At 39.5% G+C, this 15,728-nt stretch overlaps 2 protein-coding genes across 2 annotated transcripts; both read right to left on the bottom strand.

Annotated features, from left to right (window-relative positions):
* Positions 1-3,249: 3,249 nt before the first annotated feature.
* LOC133114349 (interferon a3-like) lies at positions 3,250-4,942 on the bottom strand. Its single transcript, XM_061223655.1, has 5 exons — positions 4,790-4,942; positions 4,502-4,576; positions 3,964-4,116; positions 3,693-3,779; positions 3,250-3,339 (listed from the first exon to the last, which is right to left on the bottom strand). Exons 1-5 carry the CDS (start codon positions 4,940-4,942, stop codon positions 3,250-3,252), a joined length of 558 nt encoding a protein of 185 aa, XP_061079639.1.
* A 3,603-nt stretch (positions 4,943-8,545) lies between these two features.
* On the bottom strand, positions 8,546-10,238 carry LOC133114363 (interferon a3-like). The gene is made up of 5 exons (XM_061223668.1): positions 10,086-10,238; positions 9,798-9,872; positions 9,253-9,405; positions 8,985-9,071; positions 8,546-8,635 (listed from the first exon to the last, which is right to left on the bottom strand). The coding sequence occupies exons 1-5, from the start codon at positions 10,236-10,238 to the stop codon at positions 8,546-8,548; spliced, it is 558 nt and encodes a 185-aa protein (XP_061079652.1).
* Between the last annotated feature and the right edge of the window lie 5,490 nt (positions 10,239-15,728).

The following is a 15,728-nucleotide window of genomic DNA, read 5'->3' as shown; positions in this document are numbered from 1 at the left end:
GTTCGTAGAGCCTGTTCAGGACTTGAGCACTGGTTTTTCGTTGTGTATTTCCATCGCCCTTCAGAAGAAAACATGTGTAATCTCAGAAACAGCAATGGGACATTACAATTATGGGCGAGAAGATACTATGTTTATATGTTAACACTCCGCCCGAAAAAAGGTCCATGAACACAGGACAATATGAAAAAAATAAGGTTCTTCTTGTCGAGAAGTTTTGTCTAATGTCTTGATATTGTAAGTCTGTCATGAATAATTTTTAATCGATACTTACCATCTGTTCAAGCAGTTGTATGGAGTGATAGCTGATCACTTTGAAATTGCTTTGAGAGCCTTTTTCTCGAGGTTGCATCCAGGTGCACCCTTGAGCAAAGCTCCAGCTCAAGAGCGTCAGAGTGCAGTACATCCCAACGGCCTTTAGGTGCATTATTGTGCTTTCGTTTAGGGAAACCAACGGCGGCGCCGAGCGAACTGGAGTTGCTTTGTGTTTGAGCGAAGATCCGAGCCGAAACCGAGGCGATACGATAATAATCCAGGTAAGCGATCTGTGTCTTGCTTGCTCCTCTCGAGTCTTGACGTTTTCTGAGCCCTTCTTCCACATCGCGCCGGTTCATAAACGGCCTCCATGAGTGATGTTCAAAAAGTGAAATTGCAGCAGGTAGAAGTTCCCTGGCGGTTTCAGGTCTTGATTACCTGGTATTTCGCTTTTACGGTATGAGTGGGATTTGATAACCTATACAGTCGGACGAAAGATCGGACGTCTTGAAAACCATTTGTCCTGACTTTGGAGTTTCTAAAGCGTCATTAATATGTTGTTTTTTCTGAGCATTTTATTGATTACAAGTAAACTGCGGTAAGAGTAGCAGCAGACATTGCTCATTAGATCTGGCGTTTTTTAAAATTTTATTTACATCCCGCGCAAACTATTGGCGACATGAATATTTTTGGAAAAAATAAATACATATGTTTATATTTTTTATGGGGTGGTGTGCCACACTATATATAATATACGTATGAGATCAGACATATACTGTAGGTTCAGTAAGCAATTCAGTAACTTTTCGAATTTATTTCTCAATTGAATTGAATTCGAAATGACAGGACATGACTTTCAGTTCATCACTTGAGGAATCTCTGTCCTCATCAATCATGTGCTTGACTGTATCTGCATTTTTCCATGATAGACAAGTAACTTTTTTCAAGCATTGTAAAAACTTTATTTACAAACATTGTTGCTGTTGTGATGGGAATGACACCATATATGGGACAGGTATATTTTGTAGCAAAATAAATTACTACTAAAATACTTGCTTGATTAATATACTTATAACATTTGAATTTTTCATTCAAAGATGGATATGAGACAAGAGTACAGACAACCAGCCTTGAGAATCGGCAGTTTTTTCCAGTTATGTTTCTATCTGGTAATTGTGGTTTCCGGGGAAGGCTTTGATTTAATCCTGGTGTTCATGACACTGTTCTTGAAATAATCCTGAAATATGGGGACATTATAATCATTGAGTATGGGGACACTAGAATCCTGGTATATGGGGACAGCCTATGCCATCACAGGTCTATCGCCATGTTTAACCTTTAGCCACAGGCGTTGTGGGCTGGCAGTTTATGATGGCTTCCTCCCACTTTCTCCAAACAACCAAATTCAACTTTTGTTTTCTTTCAGGCAAAGCCAGGTAAGATCATCCTTTGTCACAATTTGGAATTTCTGGTTGTATTCCTGATGGAATTCCTTGGGTGCTCCCTGGGAATTTCCTCAGCATGCAGCCATTCATAGTATCGTGCCGAGTTGTGGTGGAATGCTACGTCGAGGAGAGGATGTGCTCTCCTGTAGTCCGGTGTGGACCTTTTGAGGGGTCTCTAAGGTTCATGGGTATGATGTGTTAACATCATACCTGTAGGTCTTTAAATGGTTATATCTTTCCGGTTTATGGTTACAATGGCTGTTAAATACATCAACTTAGGTGAATATGTGAAAAGGTTGAGCAAAGATTAAAATGTGGGGGTTTCTAGTCCCCCTAACCGGGCTATGAATGAACCCTCCCCCTCCCTCCACCATCTGTGATCTAAACCACCCCCCGGTCCCCCATAATGATGTCAGTGGATCGAAAGTATGATGTACACTTTGCTCTTTAGTAAGATATAAAAATGTGACGATATATGTAGGCGGAAAACAGGCAAGGTGTGTTTTGGTTCATAAAAGTCTAAAGTATGTACTTAATTGAAAGCACCTCTTCCAACATTTCTTCTTTCTCTGGAGCCCATACAGTCAGTGAGCTGTGGACTGCAAACCGCAGTAGACTGCACTTCCCCCACTGACCAGAGGGGTCGCCTGTGAGCCCTAAAGTAACGAATGCCCTGACAACTGAAGCTCTGGTGTCATGGGTAATGCTGAAGTCAGTGATGCGTTATTGAACAGCAGTGATACTCAAATCTATGTCTCAGAATTTCTGCTGGATTTCATTCTTCCCCTCGAACCAGGGCTAATTTACACCTGGGACAGCAGATGAGTTAAATCTCTGGCCAGTTGCTGGCATTAATCAGTCAGTGGCAGCAGCCTTGTTACCAGCAGTATTACTGGCCTTGAGGCCCACATTTGAGCATCCCTGCTGTACAGGGTTACCTGTCGACATCACCAGTGACATCATTAGCAGTGAAATCATAGCACTGAGAGTTAGAGACTTGGCTATGTACATTTCATGGGGGCCCCCAGAACAGACTTAACGTTTTTGTGCGACAAAACCACAACCCTTAAATACATGTACATTGTGACATCTTCACAAAATGTAAAACAGCGAGAATTCTCAGAATATAAACATTTTATTAAATTGCATAACCATTTCAAAAACACTTTTGTGTTCTTGTTTGTAATACATTCACAATATCAGCCTTTGTTTGCTTTTTTCTTTCAGTACCATAAAAAATTGGTGCATGTTTAAAGTAAGATATCGCCATAAATAAGTCCCTATTCATAAATAAAGAGAAAATAAATTAAAACATGTTAATAAATAAGTACACATGTATAAATAAATAGAAAATTAAGTTAAAACATTTGTATAAATAAGTCCACATTAATAAATGAATCGAAATTTCATGATTACATATATTTGATGCAACACAGGATATGTTTAACAGTTATACCGAAACGCGCAATCCTTTTTGCGCCTATGTTGCAGTGCTGGGAGTGTCCATTGGTTCTTTTACGCTTTCTGTAAATCAATGTCTTTGCCTCCAGGACTATTTTTCCATGCTGGCCAGGATATCAAGTCTTCGTAAATGTGTGAGGACTTCGGCTCTGACTGCCTCCCAGTCATCAGTGCTGTAGTTCTGCGAACAAAAGAACGTGTTCATTCAGACTAACATATGTGATCATGTTTAATTGGGCCTACATCTGTAACATAGGGATTGAGCAGTATCTGTGTTCACCCCATAAAACCATGTATCTGCATCAGGGTCTAGATAGAAACCTGGAACTGGCATCATGGAACAGTGTGAACTATAAGTTTTGTACACAACAGAAAATTCCAGTTTTAAATGCATATGTTTAGTCAGGGAACTGGCAACGTGTCAATCTTATCAAGCAATGAATCAACAAACAAATAAATGAGCAATCCAGTTAATATTGAGTGCAAATTGTTGGTTTAATGTTATTGAAAACGGATTTGTATCGTCATTCTTACCTTGCTTTCCAGGAGCATTTTCTTGAAATATATTTTTATTTTCTTAAACGAACTTGCGTGAGATGCCCGGGACTTGAGTATCCTTATCTGTGCAGACAAAACAAATATATATGTATATATATGTACATATACAAATCAGGATTACCTGTTGAGTCACTGTTATTTGAATGTTTAATTGACAACTATATATAATTTACGCCGATTATCAGCGGTCCTCTTTATCGTGTCCTTTAGGCCTATTCTGAAAAGAAGATGTAAAGTTTTGACTTACGCATTGTTTCAGCTCCGAGGCCTGACGATCGAGGTTCAGTTGGAACATCTGAAACTTTTTTTTGTCCCAAGTAACAGCGTCACATTTGCCATTAATAAAGAGCTCTTTTATATTGTTTATGACTTCGTGGATGAAGAAGACGCGTTCTTCAGCCTGTACAGGACAAATGGTGTTGGCATTTAGTTCAATGTGAGATTCGGGTATATTGGTATTTAAACGTAATTCTGAGCGTGTGCTTCTCAGATCATCAGTTTTTTTAATACATTTTTATGTTACTTAGAACTAAAAAGGATACATGTTTAAATGAAATCAATTTCGTAAATACGTCCACATTTTAAAATAAATAGAAATTAAAATGTTATGAATGCATAAATTAGGCCTTTATACAGAAACATGTCATGTAATGTCAGTGCTGGACATGGCATGACAGATTGAAAAGCCCCCAGGAGATATTCGAACCGGATTCAGAATAGTTTGATGCAAACATACAAAAGAGATTTAAAAAAGTGAATATAATCATATAATCTTAAAACAATACCTGCATATTTTCAGAATGTTCGTAGAGCCTGTTCAGGACTTGAGCACTGGTTTTTCGTTGTGTATTTCCATCGCCCTTCAGAAGAAAACATGTGTAATCTCAGAAACAGCAATGGGACATTACAATTATGGGCGAGAAGATACTATGTTTATATGTTAACACTCCGCCCGAAAAAAGGTCCATGAACACAGGACAATATGAAAAAAATAAGGTTCTTCTTGTCGAGAAGTTTTGTCTAATGTCTTGATATTGTAAGTCTGTCATGAATAATTTTTTATCGATACTTACCATCTGTTCAAGCAGTTGTATGGAGTGATAGCTGATCACTTTGAAATTGCTTTGAGAGCCTTTTTCTCGAGGTTGCATCCAGGTGCACCCTTGAGCAAAGCTCCAGCTCAAGAGCGTCAGAGTGCAGTACATCCCAACGGCCTTTAGGTGCATTATTGTGCTTTCGTTTAGGGAAACCAACGGCGGCGCCGAGCGAACTGGAGTTGCTTTGTGTTTGAGCGAAGATCCGAGCCGAAACCGAGGCGATACGATAATAATCCAGGTAAACGATCTGTGTCTTGCTTGCTCCTCTCGAGTCTTGACGTTTTCTGAGCCCTTCTTCCACATCGCGCCGGTTGATAAACGGCCTCCATGAGTGATGTTCAAAAAGTGAAATTGCAGCAGGTAGAAGTTCCCTGGCGGTTTCAGGTCTTGATTACCTGGTATTTCGCTTTTACGGTATGAGTGGGATTTGATAACCTATACAGTCGGACGAAAGATCGGACGTCTTGAAAACCTTGTGTCCTGACTTTGGAGTTTCTAAAGCGTCATTAATATGTTGTTTTTTCTGACCATTTTATTGATTACAAGTAAACTGCGGTAAGAGTAGCAGCAGACATTGCTCATTAGATCTGGCGTTTTTTAAAATTTTATTTACCTCCCGCGCAAACTATTGGCGACATGAATATTTTTGGAAAAAATAAATACATATGTTTATATTTTTTATGGGGTGGTGTACCACACTATATATAATATACGTATGAGATCAGACATATACTGTAGGTTCAGTAAACAATTCAGTAACTTTTCGAATTTATTTCTCAATTGAATTGAATTCGAAATGACAGGACATGACTTTCAGTTCATCACTTGAGGAATCTCTGTCCTCATCAATCATGTGCTTGACTGTATCTGCATTTTTCCATGATAGACAAGTAACTTTTTTCAAGCATTGTAAAAACTTTATTTACAAACATTGTTGCTGTTGTGATGGGAATGACACCATATATGGGACAGGTATATTTTGTAGCAAAATAAATTACTACTAAAATACTTGCTTGATTAATAAACTTATAACATTTGAATTTTTCATTCAAAGATGGATATGAGACAAGAGTACAGACAACCAGCCTTGAGAATCGGCAGTTTTTTCCAGTTATGTTTCTATCTGGTAATTGTGGTTTCCGGGGAAGGCTTTGATTTAATCCTGGTGTTCATGACACTGTTCTTGAAATAATCCTGAAATATGGGGACATTATAATCATTGAGTATGGGGACACTAGAATCCTGGTATATGGGGACAGCCTATGCCATCACAGGTCTACCGCCATGTTTAACCGTTAGCCACAGGCGTTGTGGGCTGGCAGTTTATGATGGCTTCCTCCCACTTTCTCCAAACAACCAAATTCAACTTTTGTTTTCTTTCAGGCAAAGCCAGGTAAGATCATCCTTTGTCACAATTTGGAATTTCTGGTTGAATTCCTGATGGAATTCCTTGGGTGCTCCTTGGGAATTTCCTCAGCATGCAGCCATTCATAGTATCGTGCCGAGTTGTGGTGGAATGCTACGTCGAGGAGAGGATGTGCTCTCCTGTAGTTTGGTGTGGACCTTTTGAGGGGTCTCTAAGGTTCATGTGTACGATGTGTTTACATAATACCTGTAGGCCTTTAAATGGTTATATCTTTCTGATTCATGGTTACAATGGCTGTTAAATACATCAGCTCAGGTGAATATGTGAAAAGCTTGAGCAAAGATTAAAATGTGAGGGGGGTTCTAGTCCCCCTAACCGGGCTATGAATGAACCCTCCCCCTCCCTCCACCATCTGTGATCAAAACCACCCCCCGGTCCCCCATAATGATGTCAGTGGATCTAAAGTATGATGTACACTTTGCTCTTTAGTAAGATATAAAAATGTGACGATATATGAAGGCGGAAACCAGGAAAGGTGTGTTTTGGTTTTTAAAAGTCTGAAGTATGTACTTAATGGAAAGCACCTCGTCTGCCAACATTTCTGCTTTCTCTGGAGCCCATACAGTCAGTGAGCTGTGGACTGCAAACCGCAGTAGTCTGCACTTCCCCCACTGACCAGAGGGGTCACCTGTGAGCCCTAAAGTAATGAATGCCCTGTTAACTGAAGCTCTGGTGTCATGGGTAATGCTGAAGTCAGTTATGCGTTATTGAACAGCGGTTATACTCAAATCTATGTCTCAGAATTTCTGCTGGATTTCATTCTTCCCCTCTAACCAGGGCTGATTTACACCTGGGACAGCAGATGAGTTAAATCTCTGGCCAGTTGCTGGCATTAATCAGTCAGTGGCAGCGGCCTTGTTACCAGCAGTACTACTGGCCTTGAGGCCCATATTTGAGCATCCCTGCTGTACAGGGTTACCTGTCGACATCACCAGTGACATCATTAGCAGTGACATCACAGTACTGAGAGTAAAGACTTGGCTATATACACTATATGGAGGGCCCCAGAACAGACTTAACATTTTTTTGCGACAAAACCACAACCCTGAAATACATGCAAATTGTGACATCTTCACAAAATGTAAAACAGCGAGAATTCTCAGAATATAAACATGTTATTAAATTGCATAAACCTTTAAAAAAGAACACTTTTGAGTTCTTGTTAGTATTACATTCACAATATCAGGCTTTGTTTCCTTTTTTCTTTCAGTACCATTAAAAACGGTGCATGTTTAAAGTAAGACATCTAGATAAATAAGTCAATTTTTAGAAATAAATAGAAAATAAATTAAAACATGTAAATAAATACGTACACATGTATAAATAAATAGAAAATTAAGTTAAAACATTTGCATAAATAAGTCCACAAATATAAATAAATAGAAATTTCATGAATACATTGTCTTGGTGGGAGGTAGTACCCGGTGAGTCCACCAGAGGGCCGAGGATCATTAGTTCCACCTGTTCCTCATTAACTCCTGGGGAGTTACCTTCCCCAAGAGTATTTAAAGCCAGTGCTGACTCCCTTCACTGCTTTTGTGTTCAACGTTCGCACTTGCACAAAGCCTGTAAGACGCCAGGTAGACGCTAGGTAGACGCTAGGTAGACGCTAGGTAGACGCTAGGTAGACGCTGTACTGGTAGAGTCAGGTACGGTGTTGGTTTATTCATCAGAACTCTCTGAGACTACCAAAAAATAGGTAAGGAAGGCGCTCGGTTGTGGTGTTTGTTCACCGACGCCTTCCTGATAGGTTTTCATTTATTCCTTTTTGTTTGGGGCTCGTGTGAGCCGGTGGTAGAGGGACGTTGTCCCCGGTATTGTATTTTATTTTGTGTTTTTCTTCCTGAGCTGCACCTCATGGGTTTATTTTGTGCCTAGCGGTTTTTGCTAGGTTGTACTTTTATTTGGGAGATTCACTATTATTACTCAGTGCTCACTTTCCAGCACTATATTTGGTCTGTGTATTCGCCCTGTTTTCGGAGGGTTGTTTTTATTTTCTAGAGCCATTTTTTGGGCTTAATTTCTGTTCTTTCCAATTACCGCCGACGGGTTAGTTTCTGTACCTCTCTGTGTCCTTATTGTTGTATACCACTTCCTGTATTGTGAGTTCGCCTTCAAAGGTCGAACCTCAGTCGCTACTGGCCCTCCACCCTGCACCTACCCTACATACATATATTTGATGCAACACAGGATATGTTTAACAGTTATACAGAAAGACGCAATCCTTTTTGCGCCTATGTTGCAGTGCTGGGAGTGTCCATTGGTTCTTTTACGCTTTCTGTAAATCAATGTCTTTGCCTCCAGGACTATTTTTCCATGCTGGCCAGGATATCAAGTCTTCGTAAATGTGTGAGGACTTCGGCTCTGACTGCCTCCCAGTCATCAGTGCTGTAGTTCTGCGAACAAAAGAACGTGTTCATTCAGACTAACATATTTGATCATGTTTAATTGGGCCTACATCTGTAACATAGGGATTGAGCAGTATCTGTGTTCACCCCATAAAACCATGTATCTGCATCAGGGTCTAGATAGAAACCTGGAGCATCATGGAACAGTGTGAACTATAAGTTTTGTACACGACAGAAAATTCCAGTTTTAAATGCATACGTTTAGTCAGGGAACTGGCAACATGGCAATCTTATCAAGCAATGAATCAACAAACAAATAAATGAGCAATCCAGTTAATATTGAGTGCAAATTGTTGGTTTAATGTTATTGAAAACGGATTTGTATCGTCATTCTTACCTTGCTTTCCAGGAGCATTCTCTTGAAATATGTTTTTATTTTCTTAAACGAACTTGCGTGAGATCCCCGGGACTTGAGTGTCCTTATCTGTGCAGCCAAAAAAACAAATATATATATATATACGTATAAAAATCAGGAAAACCTGTTGAGTCACTTTTATTTGAATTTTTAATTGAAAAGTATACATAATTTACGCCGATTATGAGCGATACTCTTTATCGTGTCCGGTAGGCCTATTCTGAAAAGTAGATGTAAAGTTTTGACTTACGCATTGTTTCAGCTCCGAAGCCTGACGATCGAGGTTGAGTTGGAACATCTGAAAGTTTTTTTGGTCCCAAGTAACAGTGTCACATTTGCCATTAATAAAGAGCTCTTTTATATGGTTTATGACTTCGTGGATGAAGAAGACGCGTTCTTCAGCCTGTACAGGAGAAATCGTGTTGGCATTTAGTTCAATGTGAGATTCGGGAATATTGCTATTTAAACGTGATTCTGAGCGTAGGCTTTTCAGATCATCAGTTTTTTTTTTCCGTTTTCATGTTACGTAAAACTAAAAAAGACACATGTGGAAATGAAATCAATTTCGTAAATACGTCCACATTTTTGAATAAATAGAAATTCAAATGTCATGATTGCTTAAATTAGGCCTGTGTACAGAAACATGTCATGTAATGTCAGTGTTGGACATGGCATGACAGATGTGCTCTTCAAAAGCCGTCAGGAGAAATTCGAACCGGATTCAGAATAGTTTGATGCAAACATACAAAAGAGATTTTAAAAAGTGAATATAATCATATAATCTTAAAACAATACCTGCATATTTTCAGCATGTTCGTATAGCCTGTTCAGAATTTGAGCACTGGTTTTTCGTTGTGTATTTCCATCGCCCTTCAGAAGAAAACATGTGTAATTTCAGAAACAGCAATGGGACATTACAATAATGGGCGAGAAGATAATATGTTTACATGTTAACACTCCGCCCGAAAAAAGGTCCGTGAACACAGGACAATATGAAAAAAATAAGGTTCCTCTTGTCGAGAAGTTTTGTCTAATGTCTTGATATTGTAAGTCTGTCATGAATAATTTTTAATCGATACTTACCATCTGTTCAAGCAGTTGTATGGAGTGATAGCTGATCACTTTGAAATTGCTTTGAGAGCCTTTTTCTCGAGGCTGCATCCAGGTGCACCCTTGAGCAAAGCTCCAGCTCAAGAGCGTCAGAGTGCAGTACATCCCAACGGCCTTTAGGTGCATTATTGTGCTTTCGTTTAGGGAAACCAACGGCGGCGCCGAGCCAAGTGGAGTTGTTTTGTGTTTGAGCGAAGATCCGATCCGAACCGAGGCGATACGATAATAATCCAGGTAAGCGATCTGTGTCTTGCTTGCTCCTCTCGAGTATTGATGTTTTCTGAGCCCTTCTTCCACAACGCGCCGGTTGATAAACGGCCTCCATGAGTGATGTTCAAAAAGTGAAATTGCAGCAGGTAGAAGTTCCCTGGCGGTTTCAGGTCTTGATTACCTGGTATTTCGCTTTTACGCTATGAATGGGATTTGATAACCTATACAGTCGGACGAAAGATCGGACGTCTTGAAAACCATTTGTCCTGACTTTGCAGTTTCTAAAGCGTCATTAATATGTTGTTTTTTCTGACCATTTTATTGGTTACAAGTAAACTGCGGTAAGAGTAGCAGCAGACATTGCTCATTAGATCTGGCGTTTTTTTAAATTTTATTTACCTCCCGCGCAAACTATTGGCGACATGAATATTTTTGAAAAAAATAAATCAATATGTTTATATTTTTTATGGGGTGGTGTGCCACACTATATATGATATACGTATGAGATCAGACATATACTGTAGGTTCAGTAAGCAATTCAGTAACTTTTGGAATTTATTTCTCAATTGAATTAAATTCGAAATGACAGGACATGACTTTCAGGTCATCACTTCAGGAATCTCTGTCCTCATCAGACATGTGCTTGACTGTATCTGCATTTTTCCATGATAGACAAGTAACTTTTTTCAAGCATCGAAAAAACTTCATTTACAAACATTGTTGCTGTTGTGATGGGAATGACACCATATATGGGACAGGTATATTTTGAATCAAAATAAATTAGCTGGTGTATTTATGGTACATTTTGTAGTAAATGTAATGAAAAGAAAAGAAAGGATATAAAAGTACCCACTGGCCAGCAGGGTCGCCTCTGAGCCCGAATGTAATGAATGTCCTGATAACTGAAGCTCTGGCTTATTTCAGGAAATGTACACAAAGAAGATTAAATATATGGGAAGGGTTGAGTGAAATAGTATACTTGCTTGATTAATATACTTATGACATTTGAATTTGTCGTTCAAAGATGAATATGAGACAAAAGTACAGACAACCAGCCTTGAGAATCAGCAGTTTCTTACAGTTATGTTTCGATCTGGTTATTGTGGTTTCCGGGGAAGGTTTTGATTTAATCCTGGTGTTCATGACATTGTTCTTGAAATAATCCTGAAATATGGGGACATTATAATCCTGAAATATGGGGACATTATAATCATTGAGTTTGGGGACATTAGAATCCTGGAATATGGGGACAGCCTATGCCATCACAGGTCTACCGCCATGTTTAACCGTTAGCCACAGGCGTTGTGGGCTGGCAGTTTATGATGGCTTCCTCCCACTTTCTCCAAACAACCAAATTCAACTTTTGTTTTCTTTCAGGCAAAGCCAGGTAAGATCATCCTTTGTCACAATTTGGAATTTCTGGTTGAATGCCTGATGGAATTCCTTGGGTGCTTTCTGGGAATTTCCTCAGCATGCAGACATTCATAGTATCGTGCCGAGTTGTGGTGGAATGCTACGTCGAAGAGAGGATGTGCTCTCCTGTAGTCCGGTGTGGACCATTTGAGGAGTCTCTCAGGTTCATGTGTATGATGCGTTTCCATAATACCTGTAGGCCTTTAAATGGTTATATCTTTCTGGTTTATGGTTACAATGGCTGTTAAATGCATCAGCTCAGGTGAATATGTGAAAAGCTTGAGCAAAGATTAAAATATGTGGGGGGGGTTCTAGTCCCCCTAACAGACACCTGGGACAACAGGTGAGTTAAATCTCTGGCCAGTTGCTGGCATTAATCAGTCAGTGGCAGCAGCCTTGTTACCAGCAGTACTACTGGCCTTGAGGCCCACATTTGAGCATCCCTGCTGTACAGGGTTACCTGTCGACATCACCAGTGACATCATTAGCAGTGACATCACAGCACTGAGAGTAAAGACTTGGCTATATACACTACATGGAGAGCCCCAGAACAGACTTAACATTTTTGTGCGACAATACCACAACCCTGAAATACATGCAAATTGTAACATCTTCACAAAATGTAAAACAGCGAGAAATCTCAGAATATAAACATTTTATTAAATTGCATAAACATTTCAAAAATAACACTTCTGTTTTCTTGTTAGTATTACATTCACAATATCAGGCCCTGTTTGCTTTTTTTTTTCAGTACCATTAAAAATAGGTTCATGTTTAAAGTAAGACATCTACATAAATAAGTCCATATTCATAAATAAATAGAAAATAAATTAAAACATGTAAATAAATAAGTACACTTGTATAAATACATAGAAAATTAAGTTAAAACATTTGTATAAATAAGTCCACATTCATAAATAAATAGAAATTTCATGAATACATATATTTGATGCAACACAGGATATGTTTAACAGTTATACAGAAACGCGCAATCCTTTTTGCGCCTATGTTGCAGTGCTGGGAGTGTCCATTGGTTCTTTTACGCTTTCTGTAAATCAATGTCTTTGCCTCCAGGACTCTTTTTCCATGCTGGCCAGGATATCAAGTCTTCGTAAATGTGTGAGGACTTCGGCTCTGACTGCCTCCCAGTCATCAGTGCTGTAGTTCTGCGAACAAAAGAACGTGTTCATTCAGACTAACATCTTTGATCATGTTTAATTGGGCCTACATCTGTAACATAGGGATTGAGCAGTATCTGTGTTCACCCCATAAAACCATGTATCTGCATCAGGGTCAAGATACAAACCTGGAACTGGCATCATGGAACAGTGTAAACTATAAGTTTTGTAAACAACAGAAAATTCCAGTTTTAAATGCATATGTTTAGTCAGGGAACTGGCAACATGGCAATCTTATCAAGCAATGAATCAATAAACAAACAAATAAATGAGCAATCCAGTTAATATTGAGTGCAAATTGTTGGTTTAATGTTATTGAAAACAGATTTGTATCGTCATTCTTACCTTGCTTTCCAGGAGCATTCTCTTGAAATATGTTTTTATTTTCTTAAACGAACTTGCGTGAGATGCCCGGGACTTGAGTATCCTTATCTGTGCAGACAAAAAAAACAACAAAAAAAAACAGGAAAACCTGATGAGTCACTCTAATTTAAATGTTTAATTGACAACTATACATAATTTACGCCGATTATCAGCGGTACTCTTCATCGTATCCTGTAGGCCTATTCTGAAAAGAAGATGTAAAGTTTTGACTTAAGCATTGTTTCAGCTCCGAGGCCTGACGATCGAGGTTGAGCTGGAACATCTGAAAGTTTTTTTGGTCCCAAGTAACAGCGTCACATTTGCCATTAATAAAGAGCTCTTTATTGATAATCCTGAAATATGGGGACATTATAATCATTGAGTTTGGGGACATTAGAATCCTGGAATATGGGGACAGCCTATGCCATCACAGGTCTACCGCCATGTTTAACCATTAGCCACAGGCGTTGTGGGCTGGCAGTTTATGATGGCTTCCTCCCACTTTCTCCAAACAACCAAATTCAACTTTTGTTTTCTTTCAGGCAAAGCCAGGTAAGATCATCCTTTGTCACAATTTGGAATTTCTGGTTGAATGCCTGATGGAATTCCTTGGGTGCTTTCTGGGAATTTCCTCAGCATGCAGACATTCATAGTATCGTGCCGAGTTGTGGTGGAATGCTACGTCGAAGAGAGGATGTGCTCTCCTGTAGTCCGGTGTGGACCTTTTGAGGAGTCTCTCAGGTTCATGTGTATGATGTGTTTCCATAATACCTGTAGGCCTTTAAATGGTTATATCTTTCTGGTTTATGGTTACAATGGCTGTTAAATGCATCAGCTCAGGTGAATATGTGAAAAGCTTGAGCAAAGATTAAAATATGTGGGGGGGGTTCTAGTCCCCCTAACAGACACCTGGGACAACAGGTGAGTTAAATCTCTGGCGAGTTGCTGGCATTAATCAGTCAGTGCCAGACACCTGGGACAACAGGTGAGTTAAATCTCTGTGTAGCGTTGGAAGCTAAGCGGAGAGCCAGGGGCGACCAAAGGTAGAACCTTTTTTAACCGACACGCGAACGTGTCAGTCACTAAATCCCAGGGAGAACCGGAATAGGGATACCCAGCTAGGAACAGGACTTCTCCCGGAACAATGGGAGGAAAGGAAATTAAACAAACCAAACTTAGAAATCGTAAACAGAGAAGTAGCTGAAAAACAGCTAGAGAACGTAAAACAACCCTTAAATAACTAGGGCGATCCAATACTTTGGTACCGTGCCAAATAGCTGGGCACTGAGTGAAAACCAAAAGAAAATACAACCTAGCGAGAAAAGCTAGGCACGAAAATAAAAACCTCGAGGCGCAGCTCGGGACAAAAATGCAAACCAAAATACAACACCGGGGACAACGTCCCTCTACCATCGACTCACACGAGTCCAAAAAGAAAAACAAAACCCTTGAGGAAGGCGCCAGCACACACAACACTTCCAGCTGTACGCCTTCCTTACCTTTTAGATATTTCTCCTTTTTAGCAATGAGAGAATTATCCACCAGCACCGTACCTGACTCGTATAGGGTTAGAGTCTACCGGGCGCTTTACCGGCTTTGTGCCAAGGGCGAACGGTTGAACACAAAAGCACAGAAACTAGTCCCTGCTGGTCTTAAATACTCTCCCGGTAGGTAATTCCCCTGGCGTAAACGAGGAACAGGTGGAAACAATAATCCTCGGCCAACTAGTGGCACCAGTGAGAATTACCTCCCACCATGACACTCTGGCCAGTTGCTGGCAGCAGTCAGTGGCAGCAGCCTTGTTACCAGCAGTATTACTGGCCTTGAGGCCCACATTTGAGCATCCCTGCTGTACAGGGTTACCTGTCGACATCACCAGTGACATCATTAGCAGTGACATCACAGCACTGAGAGTAAAGACTTGGCTATATACACTACATGGAGAGCCCCAGAACAGACTTAACATTTTTGTGCGACAATACCACAACCCTGAAATACATGCAAATTGTAACATCTTCACAAAATGTAAAACAGCGAGAAATCTCAGAATATAAACATTTTATTAAATTGCATAAACATTTCAAAAATAACACTTCTGTTTTCTTGTTAGTATTACATTCACAATATCAGGCTTTCTTTGCTTTTTTCTTTCAGTACCATTAAAAATAGGTGCATGTTTAAAGTAAGACATCTACATGAATAAGTCCATATTCATAAATAAATAGAAAATAAATTAAAACATGTAAATAAATAAGTACACATGTATAAATACATAGAAAATTAAGTTAAAACATTTGTATAAATAAGTCCACATTCATAAATAAATAGAAATGTCATGAATACATATATTTGATGCAACACAGGATATGTTTAACAGTTATACAGAAACGCGCAATCCTTTTTGCGCCTATGTTGCAGTGCTGGGAGTGTCCATTGGTTCTTTTACGCTTTC

This window comes from Conger conger, chromosome 16 (genome assembly GCF_963514075.1).
Source record: "Conger conger chromosome 16, fConCon1.1, whole genome shotgun sequence".
Taxonomy (NCBI): Eukaryota; Metazoa; Chordata; class Actinopteri; order Anguilliformes; family Congridae; genus Conger; species Conger conger.
The sequence above is the reverse complement of the archived record's forward strand: the minus strand, read 5'-3'. Positions and strand labels throughout refer to the sequence as shown.